The 24293-nt window shown below is 35.1% G+C and overlaps 1 protein-coding gene across 1 annotated transcript in view; it reads right to left on the reverse strand.

Annotated features, from left to right (window-relative positions):
* LOC145685938 (cell adhesion molecule 2-like) overlaps positions 1-22166 on the reverse strand; it is a gene marked incomplete in the record, with an annotated part of 202082 nt that extends 179916 nt beyond the window's left edge. The window contains 1 exon segment of the mRNA XM_081758713.1: positions 21965-22166. Within this exon segment, the coding sequence (XP_081614839.1) occupies positions 21965-22153 (189 nt within the window).
* Positions 22167-24293: the final 2127 nt, after the last annotated feature.

Genomic DNA, 24293 nt, shown 5'->3' on the forward strand with positions numbered 1-24293 from the left:
TATAACAAGAAATTACGAATTAGTTCAGTTTAGACGTATTGATTACATTTCCCAAGTAGGAATGTATATACAGTTCTGAACAGGCCCGAAACCAAACACAGAGGTTTGGGGGGGACAAGTAATTAAAAATTGTCTTACAAATATCTAAATTGTGTTTTTGGTATTAATAATAGCATTTTGTATTGAGGTCTGGAGGGGCCACAAAAAGTATAAGAGGGGTCAGGCCCCCCTAGCCCCCCTCTGGTTGCGGACCTGGTCCTGAACATACACACAAATAATTATATTTGTATGTACAGAATATCCACAAACTTGAATAATAAATTAGATATTATTTCTTTAAAAAAAGAAATCTGCACATTGAAATTGACATAAAATTTGTGTGTTTTATCTTCCTAAAATAAAAACGCAATATCTGGTATTCTTGTTTAAATTGTCTAAAATATTATCAAATTAATATCCCTTTCTTGGATTTTTTTGTTGCCGATCAATGTGAATAGTTTATGAAAGTACATAAATGTATGACAAAACAGGTAAAGTTCTAATCAATCTCTCGGCGCCACGGTGGCTCAGTGGTAGGGCGCTTATCTTCGGTGCGTGTGATCAATGGTTCGATCCCCAGTTAAGTTAGTTTGTAGTGGACAATTTCATGCTCGTGGGTTTTCTCGGTGTACTTTACTTACTAATTTATAAGTACTTCTGGGCTTTATCGGCATCTATAGTTTTAAGCCCGTTACGTATGAGGGATTGCGTCCCTCAACGAGCAAACTATCTGTGGAATGGGAAATAAAGAAACTGGGAAAGAAGGAAGCAGCCTTGGACCTATGTTAGGTACCATTCCGGCATTTACCTGACGTGAATAGAGAAAACGTAGAAAAATCCTCATTCAGGATGGCTAGCCTTTTAAAAAATCTGTTACACGTTTCCGACTGAATGTCCCCACTAGGAATCGCACCCGGGACCTTTCGCACAAACGGTGAAAGCGTTATCGATTACGCTACTAAGTAAGTGGTGTTCCAAATACTACTCAGGTTTGTATTTTTCAGGTTAGCATTTTTTTCTAAGATTATATATACAGTGGAATTAGTGGATGTACTCAGAAAAATCATATAAAATATTTTTCGTAACGGCGATAAATGCATCGGTAGTGATGTCCCCACTACCTCTCGTTTCCTTGTTTTCCCTCTGTTTATATCATATTGTAAAACCACGCTCATGCGTCACACAATTTTGAGTTGGAAATGACTGTGCTATTTTAACTTTGGACACTCAGATCTTTAATATTACAGATTTTTTTTATGTATCACTTATGTTACTTGCAGAGGCATTGAGAGGAATTCCCCCGAAAAATAAGATAACTATAATTTATCATATCGTATTGTGCCTATATATATATATATATATATATATATATATATATATATATAATTAGAGAGAGCAATCGACTGCTAGTTTGTAGGATAGAAAAAAAATAAATGATTCAAGTCTTTTGTCACTCCAAGGATAATGCCGGTTGAAATAGATATGCACACCTAGCATCTTCTCCTTATCAACAACGTTCACCAAAGTTACCAATTACAGTACCATTTATTAGCACAATATACTTCCTTTTCCTTGTCGTTAAAACAAAACCAAAATTGGATTAAAACTGTCGTTTTGGTGGTTCTTAAATGTATTAATTAAGGTTGTATATGTCTTTCCGCACATCACTTTCTTCAGAAAATACATACTATAATTAAGGAGCTGAAACCACGTGTTTTGGCGCGATTGTATGAAAAAAAAGCAAATACGTAGCCTTGCACATGTACATTTGAGATACCTTATGTGCAGGTATTGGTTTCTGGGGCCCAATAAGGTTGTACAAATGTAAAAGAAAAGGATCTGTTCTGGGAAAAATATCCAGATTTTTTCTTGATTTCTTCCGAATTTATGTGTCAATGAGAAATATCTGAGGAATAACTTGAAATCTTCATTCATGCTAAATACAGTGACGTAAGAATCATCAATCTAAAGTAATAGCGGTAGAAGCAGGGGTAAAAGTGAGGGGGAACGAAGTAGGATGACGTTCCCCCACTTCCAAAATATATGGCGTCCCTACATTTACTATAATTTTCAATGACAAAGATAGCCATGGGGGAGAGTGTGAAGTCATCCAGCTCCCTACTTTTTCCGATCCACTTTTACCCCTGGGTACAAGTATTAGGTTTGTAAGCCAAAGTCTCCAATTTCCTTTATAAAATATTGATTCTAAGAGGAAGCAGAGAACAGTGGTCTCTGGAACTTTTCAATTTATTCAGCACGTCAGCTGTGAATAATATCTAAAATAATACTTATATTTTTGAAGAAAAAAAATATATATTACAGTCCAACCCACAAAATCTTCATCTTCAATTTACACTAATTCCGACTACTGACACGAATATATTTCACAGAACGAAGACATTCTGTAAGAGATATCAACACATTAGAAACATATTTCCTTGACATTTGTGCGATTTCCGCCAACACAATATTTTACCAACTAAAAGTTGACTATTTTTGGATTAAATGCGCACCTTACATGTCACAAAGCAATTGAGAAAAATCACCAAAACACTAATAAGAGGTTAGGCAGAGTGACAAACGAATAACTTCTGAATAGAGTCTATGGTTTGGATGCAACAATCATGGATGATAAATATGCCGTAAGTAGAAAATCTAAAAATAAGTAATGCTAAGAAACAAATTATACTATACTAGTCTATAAATAATTCAGAGAAAGATGTTCAGATGGCGATGAAGTAAAAATAGCATTACAATAATTGTGAGGAACGGAACACTACTTTCATATCTATTTCTACTTTTCTTTTGTTTCCTTCCCACGACAGTTTATTGCGACTTGACGTGCAAGAACTTAGTGGAGAAAGAAAGTGTTTGATGGAAATCCATCCATTATACTTTAGTCATTTGACAGATCAAGCTGATACAAAAATAGGTTTAGCTGGAAATCGAGGAATACGTTCTTGGAATTGAAAAGTGATAAGTAGGTGGGGAAAAACCTACAAAACTAGACTTGTTTAGCTAATTATATGATCAATACTTTTGAGGTAATAATTCGAAAATAATAACTGAGAAGAAATCACTTACAAGTAACATATTCATCTCTCTTCGCCTAAAGGGCATAATAGTTGGATATGAAACTAAAAAAATTTATTTCATTTATTTCAAGTAACATATCCGTCACTCTGTTAGTATTAATTGTGTCAGTGTTAGGATTAAATGTGTCACTGTTAGGAGAATATGTGTCAATGTTAGATGTGCCACTGTTAGGGGTAAATATGTCACTGGTAGGAGAATGTGTGTCACTATTAGAAGTATGGGTGTCACTGTTAGGAGAACGTATGTCACTATTAAGAGTATATGTTTCACTTTTAGGACTATCTGTGAAACTGTCAGCAAAATGTGTGTCACTGTTAGGAATATGTGTGTAACTGTAAGGATAGGTGTCACTGTTAGGAATATTTGTAACTATAAAGCTTATATGTGTCACTGTTAGGAATATGTAAATGTAAGGACTATATGTGTCACTGAAAGAAATATGCGTCTAACTGTAAAGACTATATGTGTTACTATTAGGAATATGTGTGTAAATGTAAGGACTGTTACGAATATGCATCTAGCTGTAAGGACTATATGTGTAACTGTTAGGTATATGTGTGTAACTCTAAGAACTACATGTGTCACTGTTACGAATATGTGTATATAAATGTAAGGACTATATGTGTCACTGCAAGAAATATGCATCGAACTGTAAGGACTATACAAGTCACTATTAGGAATATGTGTGCAACTGTAAAGAACTACATGTATCACAATTAGGAATGTGTATAAATGTAAGGACTATATGTGTGACTGTTAGGAATGTGTGTAAATGTAAGGACTATATGTGTGACTGTTAGGTGTATGGTGTAACTGTAAGGACTATATGTGTCACTCTAAGGAATATGTGTGTAAATGTAAGGACTATATGTGTCACTATTAGGTATATGGTGTAACTGTAAGGACTATACGTGTCACTCTTAGGAATATGTGTGTAATTATAAAGACTATATGTATAAGTGTTAGAAATATGTGAGTACTTGTAAAGACTATATGTATAACTGTTAGGAATATGTGTGTAAATGTAAGACTATATGTGTCACTGTTAGGAATATGTGTGTAACTGTAAGAACTATATATGTGACTGTTAGGAATATGTGTGCAAATGTAAGACTATATGTGTCACTGTTAGGGATATGTGTGTAAATGTAAGGACTATATGTGTCACTCTTAGGAATATGTGTGTAAATGTAAGGACTATATGTGTCACTGTTAGGAATATGTGTGAAAAATGTAAGGACTATATGTGTCACAGGAAGAAATATGTGTCTAACTGTAAGGACTATGTGTGTGTAACTGTAAGGATTATGTGTCACTGTTAGTATTATGTGTGTAACTGTAAAGACTATATGTATCACTATTCGGAATATATGTGTAAATATAAGGGCTATATGTATCACTGTTAGGAATATGTGTGTAACTGTATGAACTATATGTTTCACTGTTAGGCATATGTGTGTGTAAATGTAAGGACTATATGTGTCACTGTTACGAATATGTGTGTAAAGGTAAGGAATATATGTTTCAATCTTAGAAATACGTGTGTAACTGTAAGGACTGTAAGTATCAGTGTTACGAATATGTGTGTAACTGTAAGGATTACATGTGTCACTGTTAGAAATATTTGTGTAACTGTAAGCTCTATATGTATCACTATTGCGAATATGTGTGTGACTGTAAGGATATGTGTCACTGAGTATTATATGTATTATTGTTAGAAGCCTCACTGTCAGGAATATAAATATCACTGTTTGAACTATATGTATCATTATCAGGAGTATATGTGTCACTTTTAGGGGTATATGAGTGAGTAATGGGTATACAAACAAAACCTCGCGAACGAAACATCATTGCTCAAAATCTTGCGTGCCAAACTTTTGCGTACGAAAATCTCCCTGGTTTAAATTTCGTCTCTCCAAAAGCCCTCCAATACGTATATGAGTTCTTCTGCTCTAGTAATAATAATAATGAGAAAAACTACTTAGGCAACACGAGACAGAAATGCTTACTTCGGACGCTAGAAACTTAAAAAAAAAAAAATGACGAGTTCAAAATGAATGAATGTACGTTTACCTATAAAATGAAGCAAAATTTGAAGGAATTATCCATCGAATCCAGCAGCACCGTAGGGTTTTGCTTAAGTAGGGCAACAACTTCGATATAAACAAAATTCGACGCTTACCTCTGGTGAGTGTGAACCCTGTCTCGATCCCCGGCCAAGTGAATTTGTAGTTGACAACATCGTGTACATGCATTTTCTTAGGGTATTTCCGTTTCCTCCCATTTTTCCATCATCAATCACTTAGCCCTTAGCCTAAAGGGCATAATCATGGGACTATGAACTGAATGATTTCATATCATTTCCATTTCCTTTCCCACTTCCCCGGCTACTGCGATGGGCAAAGGATGCCATCCCTCATTGGTGACGGGCTTAAATAGTCATAGATGCCGAAAGCCCACAAATATAATTCCTAGTTCGTAATGTACTACAAATGTAAACAAGTAGCTGTGTACACAACCTGAAGGAGACTGGTTTGTATATCGTAGTATTTTTTCAATGAAACTAAAAATTGGTAGCAGGTAGATTGCAGAAAACAACACTTTTCTCTATCAATTACCATCTTTATACTGTAACTATCAACGTTAAAAAAAGGAAAGAATTGATTCTATGCCACTTCTAGTTCCAACCTAGAGATTAAAGTGGAGATGTAATATCGCACACCCGGTGGAAGACTGTAGGAATATGACTTTTAAAGTTTATTTGTCAAAATCGCTCCCTGGAATACTGGTATTTTTGCTATCTAGACGTTAATTTGTTTAGTTACGTTTCTGCAAAATTACCACCAGGTAGAGCTCGCTCCTCTCTCTCCATTCTCTTTTGAGCGATGATAACTCAAAATTTTCATTTTTTTTTTTAAGTTGTAACACTCTATCACCGGGTGTGTGATATATTCTTGGGATACTTAATTGATTGTAGAAAACGACTTCTTTCTATCTGTTACAATTTTTACTTTATAGCGATCAATGTTAAAACCCCAAAAGTGGTTGATTTCCACTACTTCCGGTTTTCGAATGGAAATTAAAGAGTATTCTTGGAAAGCCCAATGCGCATTGGACGAAACCACTCTTCGCTATCTATTACCGTTTGTAATATATAGTGACCAACTGAAACCAGAAATAGTTTATTTCTACCACTTCCGCTTTTATTTTCAAGTCAAGGATAATGACAAAAATATATTGTTGCTACGCTTGATTTGATTACACAACACGGTTTCTCGCTATCTGTTTCCCTCTCTGCTCTATGGTGATCGGACGTAAAAACCGGAAATGGTTTATTACTACCACTTCTGGTTTCGATAGTGCTTCCATCAACAAAATCGATTCCTGACATTTATGCTCTGTACATTCGGACATCATCAAATTAGTTCTTAAGAGTTTTGGTCTCTCAGACGGACAGGGTAAATATATAAAGTTTTGGTAAACCAAATTCCTTTAAAATACATTGTTAAAAAGGAGGATAACTCAAAAAGTATCAGCAATGTGGTCGTAACTCTTCTTATACATTCTTCATATTGACCTGTATCCTCGTTTATTTTATTGTTATGCTGTTGTCGTCATGCTATGAAAGTTTGATCTAATTCCTCCATTTGTCCTTCTTTTGTTGCAGATAGATCATGGCTGTTTTATTAGAAGTTTGCACCAAAGAGGAACAATGAGCACTGATCCAGTGACCTGGTTCTGTTAGACAAACGAGTGACTATTGATGATGTGGTACATTGTCTGGAAATTTGTCATGGCTTTGCGTACGAAATCGTCCACAACAGAAAGCTCCTTCGTGGCTAAGCGATTAGCGTACGCGTCTTTGGCGTGGGAAACCCGGGTTCGTATTCCCGATGGGAGTTCATGTGGTTCGGATTCCACGTTAATCAATAGATCCCGTTTCTTATAGCCTCGCTGCTGAAAGGGATGTTAAACTCAAAAATCAACAACAACAACAATATACACCACAGACTTGGGTTTCATAAAGTCTGTGCAACATTGGTTCCAAAACAACTCACAGTGCTGCATAAATAAACGCGCTTGGACATCAGCCAGAAACCGTTGCGGCAAGACACAGTTTTTGTATTGTGCCTAAAGTCTTTGATAGGTTGCAGATCCTGATAAACCTTCCGACCACAAAAACCGGATCACTGCTCGTTGTTCCTCTTTGATGCAAACTTCTAATGGAGCGGCCATGATGTATCTGCAACAAAAGCAAGACAAATAGTGAAATTAGGACCTAACTTTCAAAGCATGACCACAACAGCACAACAATAAAATAAACGAGGACAGAGGTCAGTATGAACAATTTAGACCTAGGCTAGTCGAGAAAGCGTTACCCCCTGTAGCGAACGCGGCCAGAGTGGCTATTCAGTAATTTTACTTTTACCAGATGTGTAAATCATACTGTGAGCCAGTCAGGGTTTCCAGGTCTTTTTGCCATGTCCAGGTGTGTAATAGCAGAATTCCAATACTCTGCACAAACCATCTTCCAAGCAGCTGTTTCTTGCTACAATCCCTTTGCCTGGCAACATGTCTTTCCTTTTTTTCCTTCCTTTTGAAATCTTTTAAACAGCAGGCGGTCTATTGTTCCGAAACGCACCAAATACGCTCGAGCTGACGTTTTCTCAGCGATTTTATTGCTTTCGCGTTTATGATTACCCATTTACATTTAAATACATAGTCAGCGTATTCCAAGAGTACGCATGAGCAATAAATACGCTTTGCGATCGCCTCAAAGAGCCGGGTACTTAAGAACACTTATCTCAACATTGCGGATAATTTTTGACTTATCCTCGTATTTGAATTGATTTATTTCTGTATTCTTCTAATATTGATGCCCACACTACTTGTAATATATTTTAGACGTTTAGTTAACTAGATTTTCTCTATTTTGCGGAAAGCGACAGACTCTTTCTTTCGCTGAACAAACAGAATATAATGAGATTTCTTCTTTTTTTCCCGAAGACTTGCTAGTTAAGAAGATGATGAAAAGGGCTACAGCGGAAGCAAGAAAACGTTGTAACTCACTCTGTGTGCGCCCTTATTCAACCAAAACTAACTTCATCCATTAGTGGAGGAATATAAAAAAGAAAAAAAAAGATTAAAGAAAGAAAAGCGGGAAATGAGAAGAAAGAAGGAAAGAAAGAAAGAAGAAAGACGGAAAGAAAGAATATCGATAGCAAACCAAACTGGAAAACCAGCTAATAGCTACCTGAACGCAGGCGACACGAAAAATAGCTTCATTGGACGAAATGGAAGCCACTGATCTTCGCCGCCAAACCAACGCTTTTGCCCTTGGCGCTCAAAAATCGGAATCTCAAGATTTCATTTCTTACTTTTCTTGTTCTGCTTTCATCCCTCATTCTTTTTTTGTTTCATTTCGCACGTTTAGTTTCTCTCTTTTTTACTTTTCTTGTATCTTCTCATCGATGTGCGCAGGAAGAAAGAAACATGAGGTATAGAAACGGAAAACGAGGGGAATTGCAAGGACGAGAAACAAGAAAAATACAGAGTGGAAGGTGCGAACGGAAGAAGCAAGACAAAAAATAGGAAGGAAACAATTTTCCACGCGGTTCCTGTCGAGATAAGAAGAAAAAGAGAAATCGAAGTGTCATGGCGTATTGTAAGAAACTCAAATGTGGTGGTTGAATATTTTCTTTGTTTCAATCATTTTTTCTTAAGAAAATAAATCCGTGACGTTAGAGCCCATCGAGTGCTATGGTTTTCCAAATGGCTTTTCTGTAGATGATGTGTGGTCAGCACACATACATTGGTTCCCATCGAGGATTTTTCTTATGTATCTGGATGGGTTTCGTAATTACTGAAGTAACTCGCCAATGGCTCAACATTACTGCACAAGTACCGATAAAACTGTACCCTAAGAACGACCAAGATGTTTCTCATCCAATATTTCGTAGACAGCGTCAACACGTTAATGGTATAAAATATGGGTTAATTTAAAATAGAGCAAGTGAGTAGGGTAGGTTTCGTTAGGTGAGGTTCCGTTAGGGTAGGTTACATCTGGATTCGCTCTGTGAAACATATCCTAAAACGTACTCGCATTTGTACAACCAGGATAAATAGCTATAAGTTTCAGTATTGTTAGTTTACGCCTAAGTCAGAAAGAACACATGAATCTAAACTATACGACTATATTTCTTAAAATACGTGCACTTAACGAAATGCAAGTCAAAAATTTAATTCCACAGTTGTATATGGGCCGCAGTGGCTCAGCAGTAGATCGTTCAACTCTGGTGCATGGGATCCCGGGTTCAAACCCTGCTCCCGCCAAGTGAACTTTGTGATGGACAAACACCATGTGCGTGGGTTTCCTTGGGGTTCTCCAGTTTCCTTCCACTTTCTTCATTCCACCATGTCATTCATTTCTCATAATCACCGTCTCCTTCAGTCTAGCCGGCATAACCGTGAGACGTAAAACTCAAAAATTTCATTTCATTTCATTTTCCACAGTTGTACAAGTGTTCTGCGATAGCAGATATTGAATTGCATAAATATTAAATCCGTTATCACAATTGAATTTGTTTAAAATTAACTTTCGAAATCGGCAACTAATATCATATCGTTCGTTTCCATGGATTAAGTTCTTAGCATTATTTCCCTCTTAAACTAATTCCATCGTGAAAAATCAAATATTGCATAAAAGTTATTTTTACTAATTTATTATATTCCACCGAGAGAATTCACAGCCCAACTAAGACACAGCACAGGGATCTCAAATTGGAACCATTAATGTCAAATTAGGTCATTTCGTCTCCCTAACCAATACACAATCTAGGCAATATGCCGTTTATGATATTCAATGCTGGAGCTATCTGATAGTTATGCGGTTAGTATACGATAGGTGTGATAGTCCCGTTCCCATAAGCCTAAGTCCTGGAAAGGGGTTTTAAGCTCTAAACCCTACAATAATTACCATATAATGCAGTTAATGGTTAAAATTGCATTCCATTAGAATTATTCTTTTGCTTTATGCTCAAAACAATAGTGAAAAGATTATGTCGCTGTGTTGTTATGCACAGCAATCGAATTGGGCGTCGTGCCTTTATCTTGACCTTGAGCGCTGCTTGATATCAAACAACCCGTTTATAACAAAGTTGCCAATTCTGCGATGTACAAATCCGATACATCCAATATGCTGTTTATTCTTAACGAAACAAGAGCCATGTTAATATGTTGCAATATTCACAAACTTTTCACACGGAGCTTTAGCAGGAAAGAGTCGAGCTCATTGGTATATTGACAAACACTGCTGAGTAGTACGTTTTGTGCTATGATATTTTCAGAGAATTACATTTAATTTTTATGTTTCTTGCATCATTCAAAATATGTACTCAATAAATTGGGTTTCGAATATTTACGAGTATATGTATTTATTTATTTTTAAATATTTCATTCTATTGAATTAGTTCATTAATACAACAATCAAGTCTCAAAAGTCTTTCTAGTACGTATATAGCAGCAACATTACAGATTCGGTACTTTTCTAAACTATATCGGTATTCAATCTATATTAAATACAAAATCAGTAGTATTTGTATTTAATATTAGCTTATGTATTAATAAGGATAAGTTTGGTTTAAGTTTCTAAGAGCAATTAACTATTTCTTCCTGCTAAAAAGAACAAACAAGACCAAAGGCACAAAACCCTTTAAAACGATTCGGATCCCAGTGGAAATATCCTTGTTCTTTCATTTAAAAGATATCTGCAAACACAAAATTGCTCCAGATCGTTAGTTGCAAAGTTTCTAACAGTCTTTAACTTAACTAAAAGTTCAAGAAAGTTTTTCTATTAATAATATGTCCTCACGAATTTGTAAAGTTCAATATCTATTGTTACAAATATAATGTTTGCCTTTCAAAGTAATCCTTAACAGGACAACTTACGAGATACTGAACGTAAGTTTCTGCGCTAAAACAATAGTCATTTTAAAGCTTGTACTTTAAAATATAGTATAACTACCCGCAAGAGAATAAGTTAAGTCTCATTCCTAAAGTAAATAACTGTAATAATCTTGAGAAATTTTAATGTAAAGTATATATTCTAAACGTACTAGATGACTTTGCAAGACAAATTTTACTGAAATCGTATGAATGAATGTGAAAAAATATATTGAATTGCCTTTAAATTGTCCAAACATTTAATAATTATTTTCCCCTCAACTTTTTAATATTTAACTTTTTATTGTTGAGCATGCAATATGAGAGTAGTATGTTGAATACTACATGATTGCTTTTCAGCCCATTGATGTACAGCATGCCCAGAAAAAATAGCATTATTTAATTAGAAGTTGTTATAGTCATGGAAAGTTTGCGTCGTACTTTGAACAACATGTGGACATTAATTTCTGTTAAATCTTTTCTAGAAACTTGCAGACAAGTTTGAGGTGTATTTTATGGAGTCCAGCACTGCAACGATTCGCAGTGATGGTTTCGCCATGATAAAGAAAAATATGATTGATCACTCCTAACTTTGAGCACCATACCAGCAATAAACTGCCTGCAAGGAGGGGAATGATTATGTAATAGTTATGGAAAAACATTTGGAAACCACTCATTACCCTAATCATTGACGATCCAAGAAGATATATTTTTGTCAGCAGTAACGATCCAACCCAGGAAAAGTTCACGGCTATTCTGTGTACTCAGAAAGATGAACACATCCAAATTGCGATTCTTGTTGGTTGGTATCAACTCATGTTGTACCACGAGTCGAATATTTTCTTTTAGTTTATTGCTAATGTTCAACACGATTTTTCGCCCATACCATTTCAACTCTAACAGCATGCTTTATTTCCAACCAGATAACTACAAAAAAAAAAAAAAAAAAAAAAAAATCACATCTTCAATGAAGATAACGATCCACCTTTAAGAGTCCTTACAGTTCGAAACAAGGATGTTATAAAACAGAGGATTTGCCCATACGTATCTTCAACATATGAACTCAATGAAGTCGAAAAACAATCGAGCATCGTCTGAGCCGGCACGTCTGATTGGCTACTTTCGTTTCCGCCATGATTGTTGACTCGCAACATTGCGATCTTAGTGGCGCGGAGTGGGCAGAGTAGATGTGGAAAAGCTGTGACGTATGTCTTCACGATTTTGTTGTATGGGCAGATCCTCTATTTTATAAGATCCTTGGTTCGGAAGCAGTCTGATGAGGATCAGATTTGATTGATGGGATGTTCTTGTTTTGTAGGACACTTCTGAGTTTAATTCGAGGCTACGCTCTGCGCCAGTAAACAATATTGAAGAGCTTATGTTATCTAATTCAGTCAGTTCTTTGCATTCAATTGCATTTTACTATCTTTTTCCCTTTTGGCCCAGAGAAAGATAATAAGCGTGAGACACTAAACTAAATTAAATGTTATGGTACTATACTTACGACTGATCACATTTTGCATGTTCCTGATTCATGAGTTGTAAACATAAACCATCGATTCTAAGAAGTACCTTAATTTTTCATATGCTGGAAAATGTAATACACAGTTTCACATCTTCTTTTCTGTATTGGAGAAGTCAGTTGACAGCATTCTCGCAACCAAAACTGAGTCGTCATTTTCCACACCTCTATTTTCCCTCCTATCTTTCTATATGGCGTAATTCTCGCTTCTGCCTAATGCATTTGGAAATGTAGTATTTCTTGAAAAATAGTGGCAGAGTTATAATATTTTCGTTTTCTTTTTACAGAACTCCAATATATCGATTTGTAACACCACAATGGAAACTAATCTCAAACGAGGCTTGTTACATCTTATTTTCTAATTTCCGAACAATAATAATTGCAGATTTCCCCTGAGAGAAATTTCAATACATTGGGGGTAAGAAGTGGTACTACAAAAATACTGGGAATCCACATTGTGCACGATAGGAAATATGATCAGGAACAAGATGGCGACGGACATCTTTACATCTGGAGTATCATGCTCCTTCAATTGTGCAATTGTGAACTCGTACATAATTTTAAATTTTGACAAAATTTAGTTTCTTTACAATTTTTATATATTATTACATCTTTTTATATGTCCTGAGGCTCTAACTCCCAAGTAATTTTACAAATTGTGTGAAAACAAATCTACTTAGAACAGGCGAATTCGTCCATGTTGGAACGCGCCATTTTATTCAAATCTAAGTTTGCAAAAATAATTAAAACAAATTTAGTGAAGCAGTCCACTGGGCTATAAGGCCGGGACTTTCTTTATAAATCTCCCAAAAGGGAGATAACTAGAACCAGAATATGATCATTAGGATGGGTCGAAATTGGCACTTTCAAACTTTTTTTTCTATCGGAATTGAAAACAGTCCACTGCGGAAATTTTGTGTATAGATGTATGTAGTAAATGTGTAATATGTGGGTCCAATTGAAAAACATCTTGAGGTGCCACTTTCAAAACAAATGTTTGGAACCAGAAAAAAGAAAGCTTTAGTGTATTTTTTATGATTATAATTGAAGGGCAGACCGAGAGAGGGGGGCCAAGCCACAGAAACTAAATTCCAAGAAATCGAAGGGTAAAGTTTAGGACAAATAACTGCAAATTTTCCCTTGTGAAGGTGTTTTTCTTTCTTTCTTCATACCAGTCTACAGACATCTGTGCAACTTTTAACGTGTAATTCATGATGTAAAGTGTGTTATATTAAAAGTAATAAACTAATATTACTAATGTAAAGGAAATATTTTGCAGTGATGAAATCTGACAGTTTGGTTAATGCAAACTAAATACAATAAGTTAGGTTAAACTTCTAACCTAACCTAACCAAATTGTCCGTGTTATGGTCTGATTTCAGATTTCAGTAGAATGGGTGGTACACGGGTGGAATAAATGGCATCATCTTCATCAGATCACCATACTTCAGATCATTGATATTCCTGACATCAGGAAAGTTGATCCTCCATTCATCCAATCTGTCAACAGAGGCCATAGGTCATCCGTAACGGACATAATACATTTGTGTCCTGTGCTTGGATGTTTCTGGAACACACGACTTTTCTTCCATACCTCAACAGATAGGAAGGTGCACTTAACCAAGAGGAACCAAGGTTCAGTAGCCGATACTCTGACAGCCGTCACCGTTCGCATTTTCATCTTACTGCCAGCTTCATCCACTGTGTCTTTGAATAACACTTAGGAAATGGACTGTACATCTTTCATATCATGTTACATGCGTATTACATGAAATGGATCCTGCAGTCTGGCTCTTGCAACAAGATCGTACCACTGTTCAGGGATTTATATAAACTTATGACTTGTTTTAATGACTTTTTTCTCGATAACTACAAAATCAGCATCACACGGCATAAAGGTGTGCCTTGGAACCAGGTAGTAGTAACATATTTCTTCAAACTTGTGTGAATGAACCAGAATGTATTACAACAACAAAATGGTAATGTTCTTGCTTTGCCCAAAGCAGCAGTCCGAAAAGAAACTTAGTTCTGTCTTGTGTAGAACATGGCCCGGATTCAGAAGAAATTCCAGCAAGCAGGATCCTATTTCAGATGAATCACGGGATAGTACTGTTTCTGGCCATATGCACATGCATACGTTTTTCATATTGCATTGCTTTCCACTGTTTCATTCCTTTTTAGCAACATTTCATTTCCGCATTTAACACATGTTTACGAAATTTTGTTGTCGTTGTGTGCTACCAGGCTCCACCATCTTTGTTTACAAGCAGATGTGTCGTCTGATTGGCCGTTCTAGATGGACTGTGGTTTGACCCCTTCTCTCAGGACACGAGTTGTTTTGCCGCAAACCGTCACATATTTTCATTCCTATTTTTGAAAACACAGGGAACAAATCACATACACACTTAGTTCGAAAACTGATAGACAGATGACAGAGCAATGCATTTCCACAATCATTTCCTTTTTCGTCGGCGTGTGGTTTGCCCCTCTCTCTCGGTCAGTCATTCAATTGTTTGTTTAACGAAAATGTGAAGGAAATTCCCTTGCAAAGCGTAAAAGTGCCTGGTATTCTATGAGTACCGAAAGATGGTGCAAGTGGCACCTCAAAATGCTATCCAATTTGATGAAAAGTTTGAGCGTTTACTATATAAGCAGTAGGCTATTTCCCTCTTTAAATCGCCACGCAGAAAATTCTACCCACAGTTATGCCGATTAGGCTAAAGGGAACGGTGATGATATGAAATGAATGAAAAGGTGGAATGAAGAAAGTGGGAGGAAACGTGAGATCCCCGAGAAAAACCCACGCACACAGTGTTTGTCCAGCATAAAGTCCACTCTGCGCGAGCTGGGATCAAACCAGAGACCCCATGCACCAGAGGTAAACCTTCTGCCACTGAGCCACTGCTGCCCCAATTATTTATTTTTAATGAAGGAATTAAGTAACATGAGCAAAATGGAATGAAAAAATCTAGTTTTATGTTCTATAGTTATGTCCTTAGGCTAAAACAGAACGGACAATTAATAAAATTAAAGCATTTTTAAATTAATGTTGGAAAGAGAATATGGAAGGAAACAGCAGAACTTCGATAAACCCAGGGATACGATGTTATCCACCATAAACTTATATATTCAGGGATGGGGCTAGAAACCCCTCACGCAAGATGCGAGCGTTCTATCCGCCGTTTCTACTCCCTCCCGAAACATAAGCTATTCGTATGCTTTTCGGTTTCTAAATTTAATTCAGGTACTTTAAACATTCTCCGTTCTATAATCAGTATTAACATTTTAAAAGAATTATGGAAAAGTGCATACATCTGGAACAATGAAATAAATAATTTAGTTTAACGTTCCACGGTTATCCACCGAGGCTAAGGGAGACGGTGATGATGAGGAATGAAATAGTGGAATGAAGAAAGTAGGAGAAAAACCGAGGCACCATAGTGTTTGTCCACTACAAAGCTCACTTGGCGAGAGCTGGGATCGACTCATGGATCCCAGCACCAGAGGTGAACGCTCTACCACTGAGTTACAGCGGCAAATGCATTCATCTTGAATCTACATCAAAACGTATTCTAATGAAAGAAGGCGATCTGTTAGGAATTGAACTCCACATTTTATAAGTATGAAGGTCATTACCTCTAATTATATATATATATATATATATATATATATATATATATATATATATATATATATATATATATATAGAGAGAGAGAGAGAGAGAGAGAGAGACGAGAGAAAGAAGAAAACTTTGCTGTAGGCATTTAAATATAATTATTTGTTTAATTTGAACTTAAGCCCAAAATTCGGCATGCCTTGACATATACGAGATGAAAAAACTAGTTGAATAAAAATAGATAATTGTATTCGAGAAGAGGAGCAAAAAACTACAAAAAATAAAGAAAGAAAAAGAGAATCGGAAAGACCAAGAGATAGACAAAATTCACCTCTAGTTTAATACATTAGTTTTAAATTACTAAAAAAAAAAAAAAAAAAAAAAAGTTCCAAAATACAAAAGTTCAGTAAGTGAATTTTTTTAATTCTCTTTTCTCCCTTTTTCATCATTCTGATGTTTCTCCTTTTTTGTTATTTTTATTATTAGTATTTTATTTCGCAGCTCTCCCTAAATGCCTGTCACAAGGGATGACCGAACAAAGATCCTAGCCTATTTGTCTGCCACCTTCTCGACAGGTTGTCTCCAGAATTGAAGAGCGACTGCTCCGCAGACTGCTTTTTAATGCTTTCACATGCTTAACAAAAATTTATCTTATTTTTCCGACTGTCCAATATATATATTGTAGTAGCTTTCTAAAAAGATGAACAGTGAAATTCGACAGGTACTGCAAGAAACGAAATTGTGTGTCAAAATTTAAAAAAAAAGAAAAAAAGAGACCAAAAAAAGGTTTACTTCTAATGCTTACATGTCACAAACACTTCCTTTTATTTTTTTCTTATTTTTTTAAAAATGAAAGTCACATGACCATTACACAGAGAAAATTACACAGGTGCTAAACACGTATTTAAGCTAGAAACCAAAGAAAATAAGACTACCGAATACAATTACTGACATCATTCTGTATTTCTGTGACAAAAGAGAACAAGCACACGTTCGTTAACAAAATAGTTGCAGCTGGAGGCATGGTGGCTCAGTAGTAGAGCACGTATCTCTGGTACGACAGATTCCTGGTTCGAATACCGGTCATACGAGTTCCATTGTAATTTGGGTTTCCTCGAGATTCCCCTGTTTCCTTTTCCATTCTCATTTCCCCAGCTAATCATAAGCATTCACGTTCATGAACAGTCTGTCTACATTAGCCTATAGTAAATCGGACATAAAACCAGAAATTTTATTTCGTATATTTTTATTCTGTTTGTAGTCAGTGACAAAAGTTCTTTCCGTTTGCCAAAATTTATTTTGAGTATAACGGTGGCATGGCCGGAAATACATTTTTTTTTAATTTACTGAAAACTGACTCAAATTGTCTTTCCTTTCTAAAGTTATTTACGAAACTAATTTTATCAAATGGAATTTTTTGTCGCTGACTGTACGTGTGATTGTAAATTTAGCTTACAAAGGATCTTAAGGTCTCTTTGAAGTTTTATTGCCTAATATTGGCTCCGAGTTTATATGAACTGAAGACTGACAATTCAACAGGGTATTGGTACTGTAGTTTAGTAATATAATTCTCACCTCTGATTTAAGAAGCCCCTGATTCGATCCCAGAAAATGTGAGTTTATGATTGACAGCATCATGTACGAGATTATCTCGAATTTCTCTCATTTCCTTTTACATTCTCATTTCCTCTATGTTTACATTCACAGTTTATCAATCACCCGTCTCCTTTATTCTTCAGGGCATAACGTGCGTTGCTAAACTTAAGTGGTTTTCCTTTATTTTCAATGTAGCGAGAAAACTTGGTCCAGCGGTTGTCAGAGAGAACCAAACCCAGGTCATCTGTGCAAAGGTAAAAACGGTAAGTATTTTTTTTTATTTTATAAGCTTTGTTTTAACAAACTTAACTACTGACTGAGTGAAATAATACGTTTATTGTAATAATAATAATAATAATAATAATAATAATAATAATAATAATAATAATAATAATAATAATAATAATAATAATAATAATAATAATAATAATAATAATAATAATAATAATAATAATGTGTAACAGTTTCGCCAACTACTTACTACGGAAGATAGTATCTGATGAAGCCAAAGCGGATGGTTTGGCAAAACTGTTACATTCACCCTACATAAATCTGAAATTTGTAAAGAATAACGTAGTAGTACTAAACGCCCTTCTCCGATTTTCTTTAAGAGTCCCAAGGTAACTCATAGAAAATTCATTCGGTTTTGACATAATATATTAAACATTTTCTGTGACTTTTCTATAATTCCCAGTGCTTGGGATTAAATTCTGTCAGGAATATGCTGTGATTTTGTCCCTTCATGCGGTATCGATTAATCCCTTTCCTCAATTAAAAATATATTTCATGATGATTTCAATCTTGAAATTTTGAAGAAATTCGACGCATATTTTCTTTGAACTACGCAATAATTTATTCTGAATCGTGTTTTAGAAACATCCATGAGAAATAAAGGGTGTATTTAACACTACTCCCTCCAGATTAAAAAGAAATGAAATTTCACAATAACTTTTGCAAAGCCTATTTCATTCTGACTCACCATGATGTGTAACAGTTTTACAACATCCTAAAATAAGTCAAACTATATAGCAAGTTGCATTGTGTAAAATTCAAACAAAATCCGTAGTCAACACAGTGTGATAATGTACTTTTAGAGCAGTGGTTGCAAACTGTGTTTACCTGGTTCCCTGTTCATAAATCTTGCATACTTCACACCTCTGATCCCTTGTCGTTTTTCATTGTATCCATTTCTCGTTAGTTGTGTCCAAACTTTCTTTAATATCGTTTAATACAACGAAGGGAATAGAGTAAGAAACGTAACAAGAGAAAGGAAGAGGAACAATGGTTTGGTATAGAGAGCACAGGTAAAGAAACAGAGACAATAAAGAGGGTACTTTGGAAAGCAGAAATTAGGGCATACAAGAAAGGAGGAAGCAGAATAATTGAAGTAGGCAGAAGAAAAGAGGAAAGCAATAATGAGCAAAGGTCAAAACGGGGCAATGTACAACGTAGGATGAGTGGAGTGTAACAAAAATTACATAAGAGAAACAGAAAAGAAGTTAAAAGAAAGAATAAAGCAGAACAAGGATGACGTAAGATTGAAAAGAGATAACAACGCAATATGTGAGCATCGGAAAGAGATAAACCACAGGAAGAAGTAAAGATCATAGAAGCAGAGAACAGGGCTTTGGTGAGAAAACGGAAAGAAGCAAGGGAAATCATGAATAAAAATGAAAGAGAATTTTACGTAAAGAAGAAGAAGGAGGATGAAGAAAAAAAAGAGAACATAAATAAGAATAATTAAAGGAAAAGAATGTATCCAATAAAATTTTATATTTTTAAATGGGGAAACATAAGTGTAACTTTTAATGAAGGTCCGGAGCCTAATTAAAAATTTATCTCCGAAAGTTATAAAAGAGGTGACCAAATTCCATATAGTCAGAAAGAGTGAGTGTCTGATGAAGACACAGTTAATGTGTTGAAACTGTTAGTTTGGGTTTAGCTACACTATATGTAGTTCTCAAGGTATAAAGTCTACAACAACATTTTTGATTAAAATATATTGGATCTTGGATCAGGGGCCCACAAAATTTTTGAACGGCTCCTAAATTGAGTTATCGTATTTTTATGGAATCAGCACATCATGCTGAGTTAGGTGATAGTTTGGGTTTGGCTACACTGTATGTAGTCCTCCAGATATAGGACGTACAAGAAATTTTTTCATTGAAATATATTAGATCTTTAGATCCAAAAATGAAATGAAATGAAAATCTAATTTATGTTCTTACTTGGCAGTGTATTTCTTCTTTTAAAGTATGAAAAAAAGAGTTTGTTTACAACACTGATGACTAGATTTGACAGTCAAACAAATTGTCTTTAATTCACTTAACTCTAATAGTATTTTCACTTTGATTGTACAGATAGAAGAATCATGTCATAAATCTCGAAAACATGAGAAGCTGAAGAAAGGAAGAAAACAATATTTCACGAAATTTAAACTTTGAAAAAGAGAAAAGACAGGACGAACAGACATCATATAAAGAATCAAATGTGATTCAATCTTTTACTTGAAAAAAGAAGAAGGGAAAAGTGAAGAAAATATATAACCAACCTGTGCGACAAAATGAAATGAAATGAAAAGTTGTATTCATTGGAATTCGTGCGCCACCGTCTGCAGAATAACCAATAGACAAATAGATCTCGTTTCTCAAGTTGGAAAGCGAGAGAGAGAGGCGTCCAGCGCGGCAAATGGGTTGGACGGTTCGTTTCTCCCACCTCTCCTCCTTATTTTTTTTTCAGACTGTCCACTTATAGAATAAGAGAAAATGTATTTTCGTCAAATTTTATAACTGGACCCAGCCGCGTAGAACCATCCGTCGGTATGAACCTTTTTAAATGAATAGATATGAGTATGCAAAAGATAGATAGATAGATAGAACGGAAGAAAGTCTATCTTCTTAGCGATCCCATCATGTACAAAGAGGGAAAAAAAGAATAGAAGGAGACCTTTGCAATCTCAGCATTTGTCCCATAATCCAACTCAGTATTCTTCACCCTTTTTATACTTTTTTTTCCTTTTCTCTCAGTAGCATTTTTGCAGACAGTGAAAGTGCAGAAAGGAATAAAACAAGGAGAAAAGAGAAACTATTGCTGCTGTTAGAAGAATATTGTCCAGGGGGACTTTATCCAGTAGATTGAAGACACAGAGCGAGTAAGGAAGGGCGCGCGAATACACGAGTAAGAAAGAGATGAAGAGAAAGATGGTGATAAAATACAACTATGAGATGAAGAAAGAGGAAGCAAAGAAAAAGAGGAGAAGGAAGAAAGATAGGTTGATGAGGGATCTTATTTGGAATGCAAATTTCTTCTTTTGCTTAAAATTTCTCTTGCACGGGATGATGAAGGAAAAAACATACATATATACACAATAAGCAGAAAACCTCTTCGTCTGCTACAGCGATGAAGAACACTATTTCGCTAGCATTGGAGGCTCTTTACAAACCCTCTTTCCCTCTTTTTGTTCTGCGTTTCCTTAAGCCGCTTCTACGGGAGAAGCCAGGCTTAATTTTAAACTTGCCTTTTGTGTATGACTGACTGTTTAAAGCGCGATCAACCTCTATTATTTTAAGGTAAATGAAGGAGGATCATGAGGTCTTATACCTCTCTCTCTCTCTCTCTCTCTCTTCCACTTCCATCTTGCTTCTTTTTCGTAGAATTCAAAAGATAATTTTACTTTTACTTTTTACCTTGCAGAATCATGGCAGACAAAACAAGGATTATCCGCTAGCGAAGTTGTCTTTGCTTAAAATTTCGTTCAGAAGAATGTATTTTACAGTAATGCACAGTGGACCAAAAGTACATAATTGTATCTAAAGTTTCTTGTTACTGGTCTTTTTCTTGTAAAAAGAAAAAAAAAGAAAACGAATACTTTGGGTTTAATAAATCAGTAATACTCTTACAAGGTACAGCTCGTTTCTCCAGCAGAACAGTATGAACTACCAAACGCCTTGGTTAGTCTTTGCATACTGTGTTTCTTTTGTACTAAGTATCCGGTGCAACGTGTAGATAATATATACTTGACATTTGATAGGTAAGTCCAGTTGAATAATAGAGAAGTAATTAAAGAAGTCCAGTTGAATAATAATAGGTAAAGAAATTAAGGAGTATATTTTAGACAAACAATATAAAAGTATTTATGTAGTCTGATACTTACATCCACTGTAACTCCTGGCCAATTAAACTTCTGAGCTGGTGGACTATCTTTGGGTAGGTATCGAAAGAATTCTTTTCCATCTTTATACCATTTTACGGAATATAAAGATTCTCCTTCTAGATCGTAGTCGCATTCCAAACGTGCATTGTAACCTCTAACTGTATATGAGGGTATCCGAATCTCTAACATGCTAATGCCCAACGCCCCTGCAACGAAAGAATAAGAAAATAAAATTTATTAACTTAACAGTTATATTACAGACATGAATGGAACGTAATATATCTACTGTAAGATTATAATTATTTCTAATCATAAATTAAAGACAGATAAATTTGTAATAATGTTCGTTGTCAGAAAGTAAAATAGCAATAATAGTTGCAAACAAATTGTAGAATCCAGAATAACTAAAAAAAAGGAACATTTGAACAAAAGTGACAACGTGTGATCGGAAATATCTATTTCCACTACAGTCAACATGAACTAAGGAAAAAGGCTGACGAAACCAAATGTATGGAATATACAATTATGCGGATGTGACTACGGACTCTAAGAAGAGAAAAAATACAATACAAACCTTTAAAATGTAATGCTATAGAATAATGTTAAGGTGGCAAGGTGGCTCAGCGGTAGAGCGCTTATCTTTGATGTAAGGGTTTCTGGTTCGATTCCAGGCCTTACGAGTATGTTGTGGATACCGTTGTGTACGTGGATTTTCCTGGTGTTTTTTTCCAATTTTCTTGCACATTCTCATTCCACCAAGTATTTAATAATCAATCATTTTTTAAATCATCTATCTCCTTTAGTTCACAGGCACAAGTGTGGCATGAGTAATGAAGTTGGTTAAGTGCTATGAGACTTGGACATTACGGAAGTTAGAGAATAAATATTTAGAAACCTTCAAAATGTAGTATGGAAGGAAGACAGAGAATATAAAATGGAAAGACAGAGAAACAAACGAAGATGTTTTAAAACGTATAGGATAGAAGAAGGTGCTTCTGGCCAGCATCCTTCGGAGAAAGGCCGTTTGGATTGGACACATCTTGAAAGCCTCATTAATTTTAAGAGCTGCCAACAAGCAGATGATAATAATAATAATAATAATAATAATAATAATAATAATAATAATAATAATAATAATAATAATAATAATAATAATAATAATAATAATAATAAGCATGGTATATTACAAAGGAAATTTCATTTCAAAAATGTTAAAAATAAATATATAAGGTATCAAATGAAATAGCTAAGTACTGGAGACTTTCGAGAACAAGAGATATAATAATTGGACATGTGAAATTATATATTCACTTATTCTACATATTATTGAAAAATTGTTATTGGCCATGAAGAGAATTGCAGAAGGAAAAGGACCCGGAGGAAGCCTGATATTAAAATAAACATCTCAAATAATATAAAATGTAGAGAAGAAAATCTACATGGAAATTAAACGTTTTGCTTTTGTATAAGAGAAAAAACAAAAAAGAGATTGCCAACCCGAAAAGAAATTTCATTATTTTAGTTAAACTATTCTAATCAAAATCAAGGTTATGTAACACATGGATAAGATCCAAATATGATAACAAGTTGCACATATTATTGTAGGTTATTTCTTCACGTAGGTAATGCATGAGACAGGAAGATGGAGGGATCAATAAATCGAAATTATACCGAAATAGTTTCCTATCTTGCATTTCTCATCATCAAGTAACCAGAGAGAGATAAAGTCTTCCGGGGTCTGAATTATGGATTTTAAAAATTCATGGCGCTATAGAACATACAGCAGAGCACAGAAATACGAGAATATTATGTTGGAGGCTGGTATGTTCATTTTATCTTTATCGGATGCTCATCCGACGGATGTCCAAGGAAAATATCTATTGGACTTCTACCGTGTTGATATCTCAAACAGTTTTTATAAGACTGAGTACATATTGTTATAATCAACTGATACGTATAAAACATGATAAAATGCACACTTCAATGTTGAATCAATGCTTTTGTCCAAAATAGGGTGTCCGGGAAACCTGTTGTTTTTAAAAATGCACAAACCTAACCTCTACTACGTTTACTTAAATGGATACATGAATGATTGAATATTTATGATTCAAGCCGAGGCAAGAAAGTTTGACGATAAAAAAAGAGTAATAGTAATTCTACTTCGTAACCTCCAAAGTATTTGCATTCAGATATTTTTTTCTGCATAAAGCATGTAGCAGCGTTTCTAAGTCTTTATGTTTCTTAAGTGGGACCATTTTTATTATTTGGAACGTTCGTTCAAAAGATCACCTTATATTTGCTTCCTTTGAAGCGAAAATTTATTAAAAAC

This window comes from Thermobia domestica, chromosome 5, assembly GCF_964235325.1.
Source record: "Thermobia domestica chromosome 5, izTheDome1.hap1.1, whole genome shotgun sequence".
In the NCBI taxonomy this organism is placed as follows: domain Eukaryota; kingdom Metazoa; phylum Arthropoda; class Insecta; order Zygentoma; family Lepismatidae; genus Thermobia; species Thermobia domestica.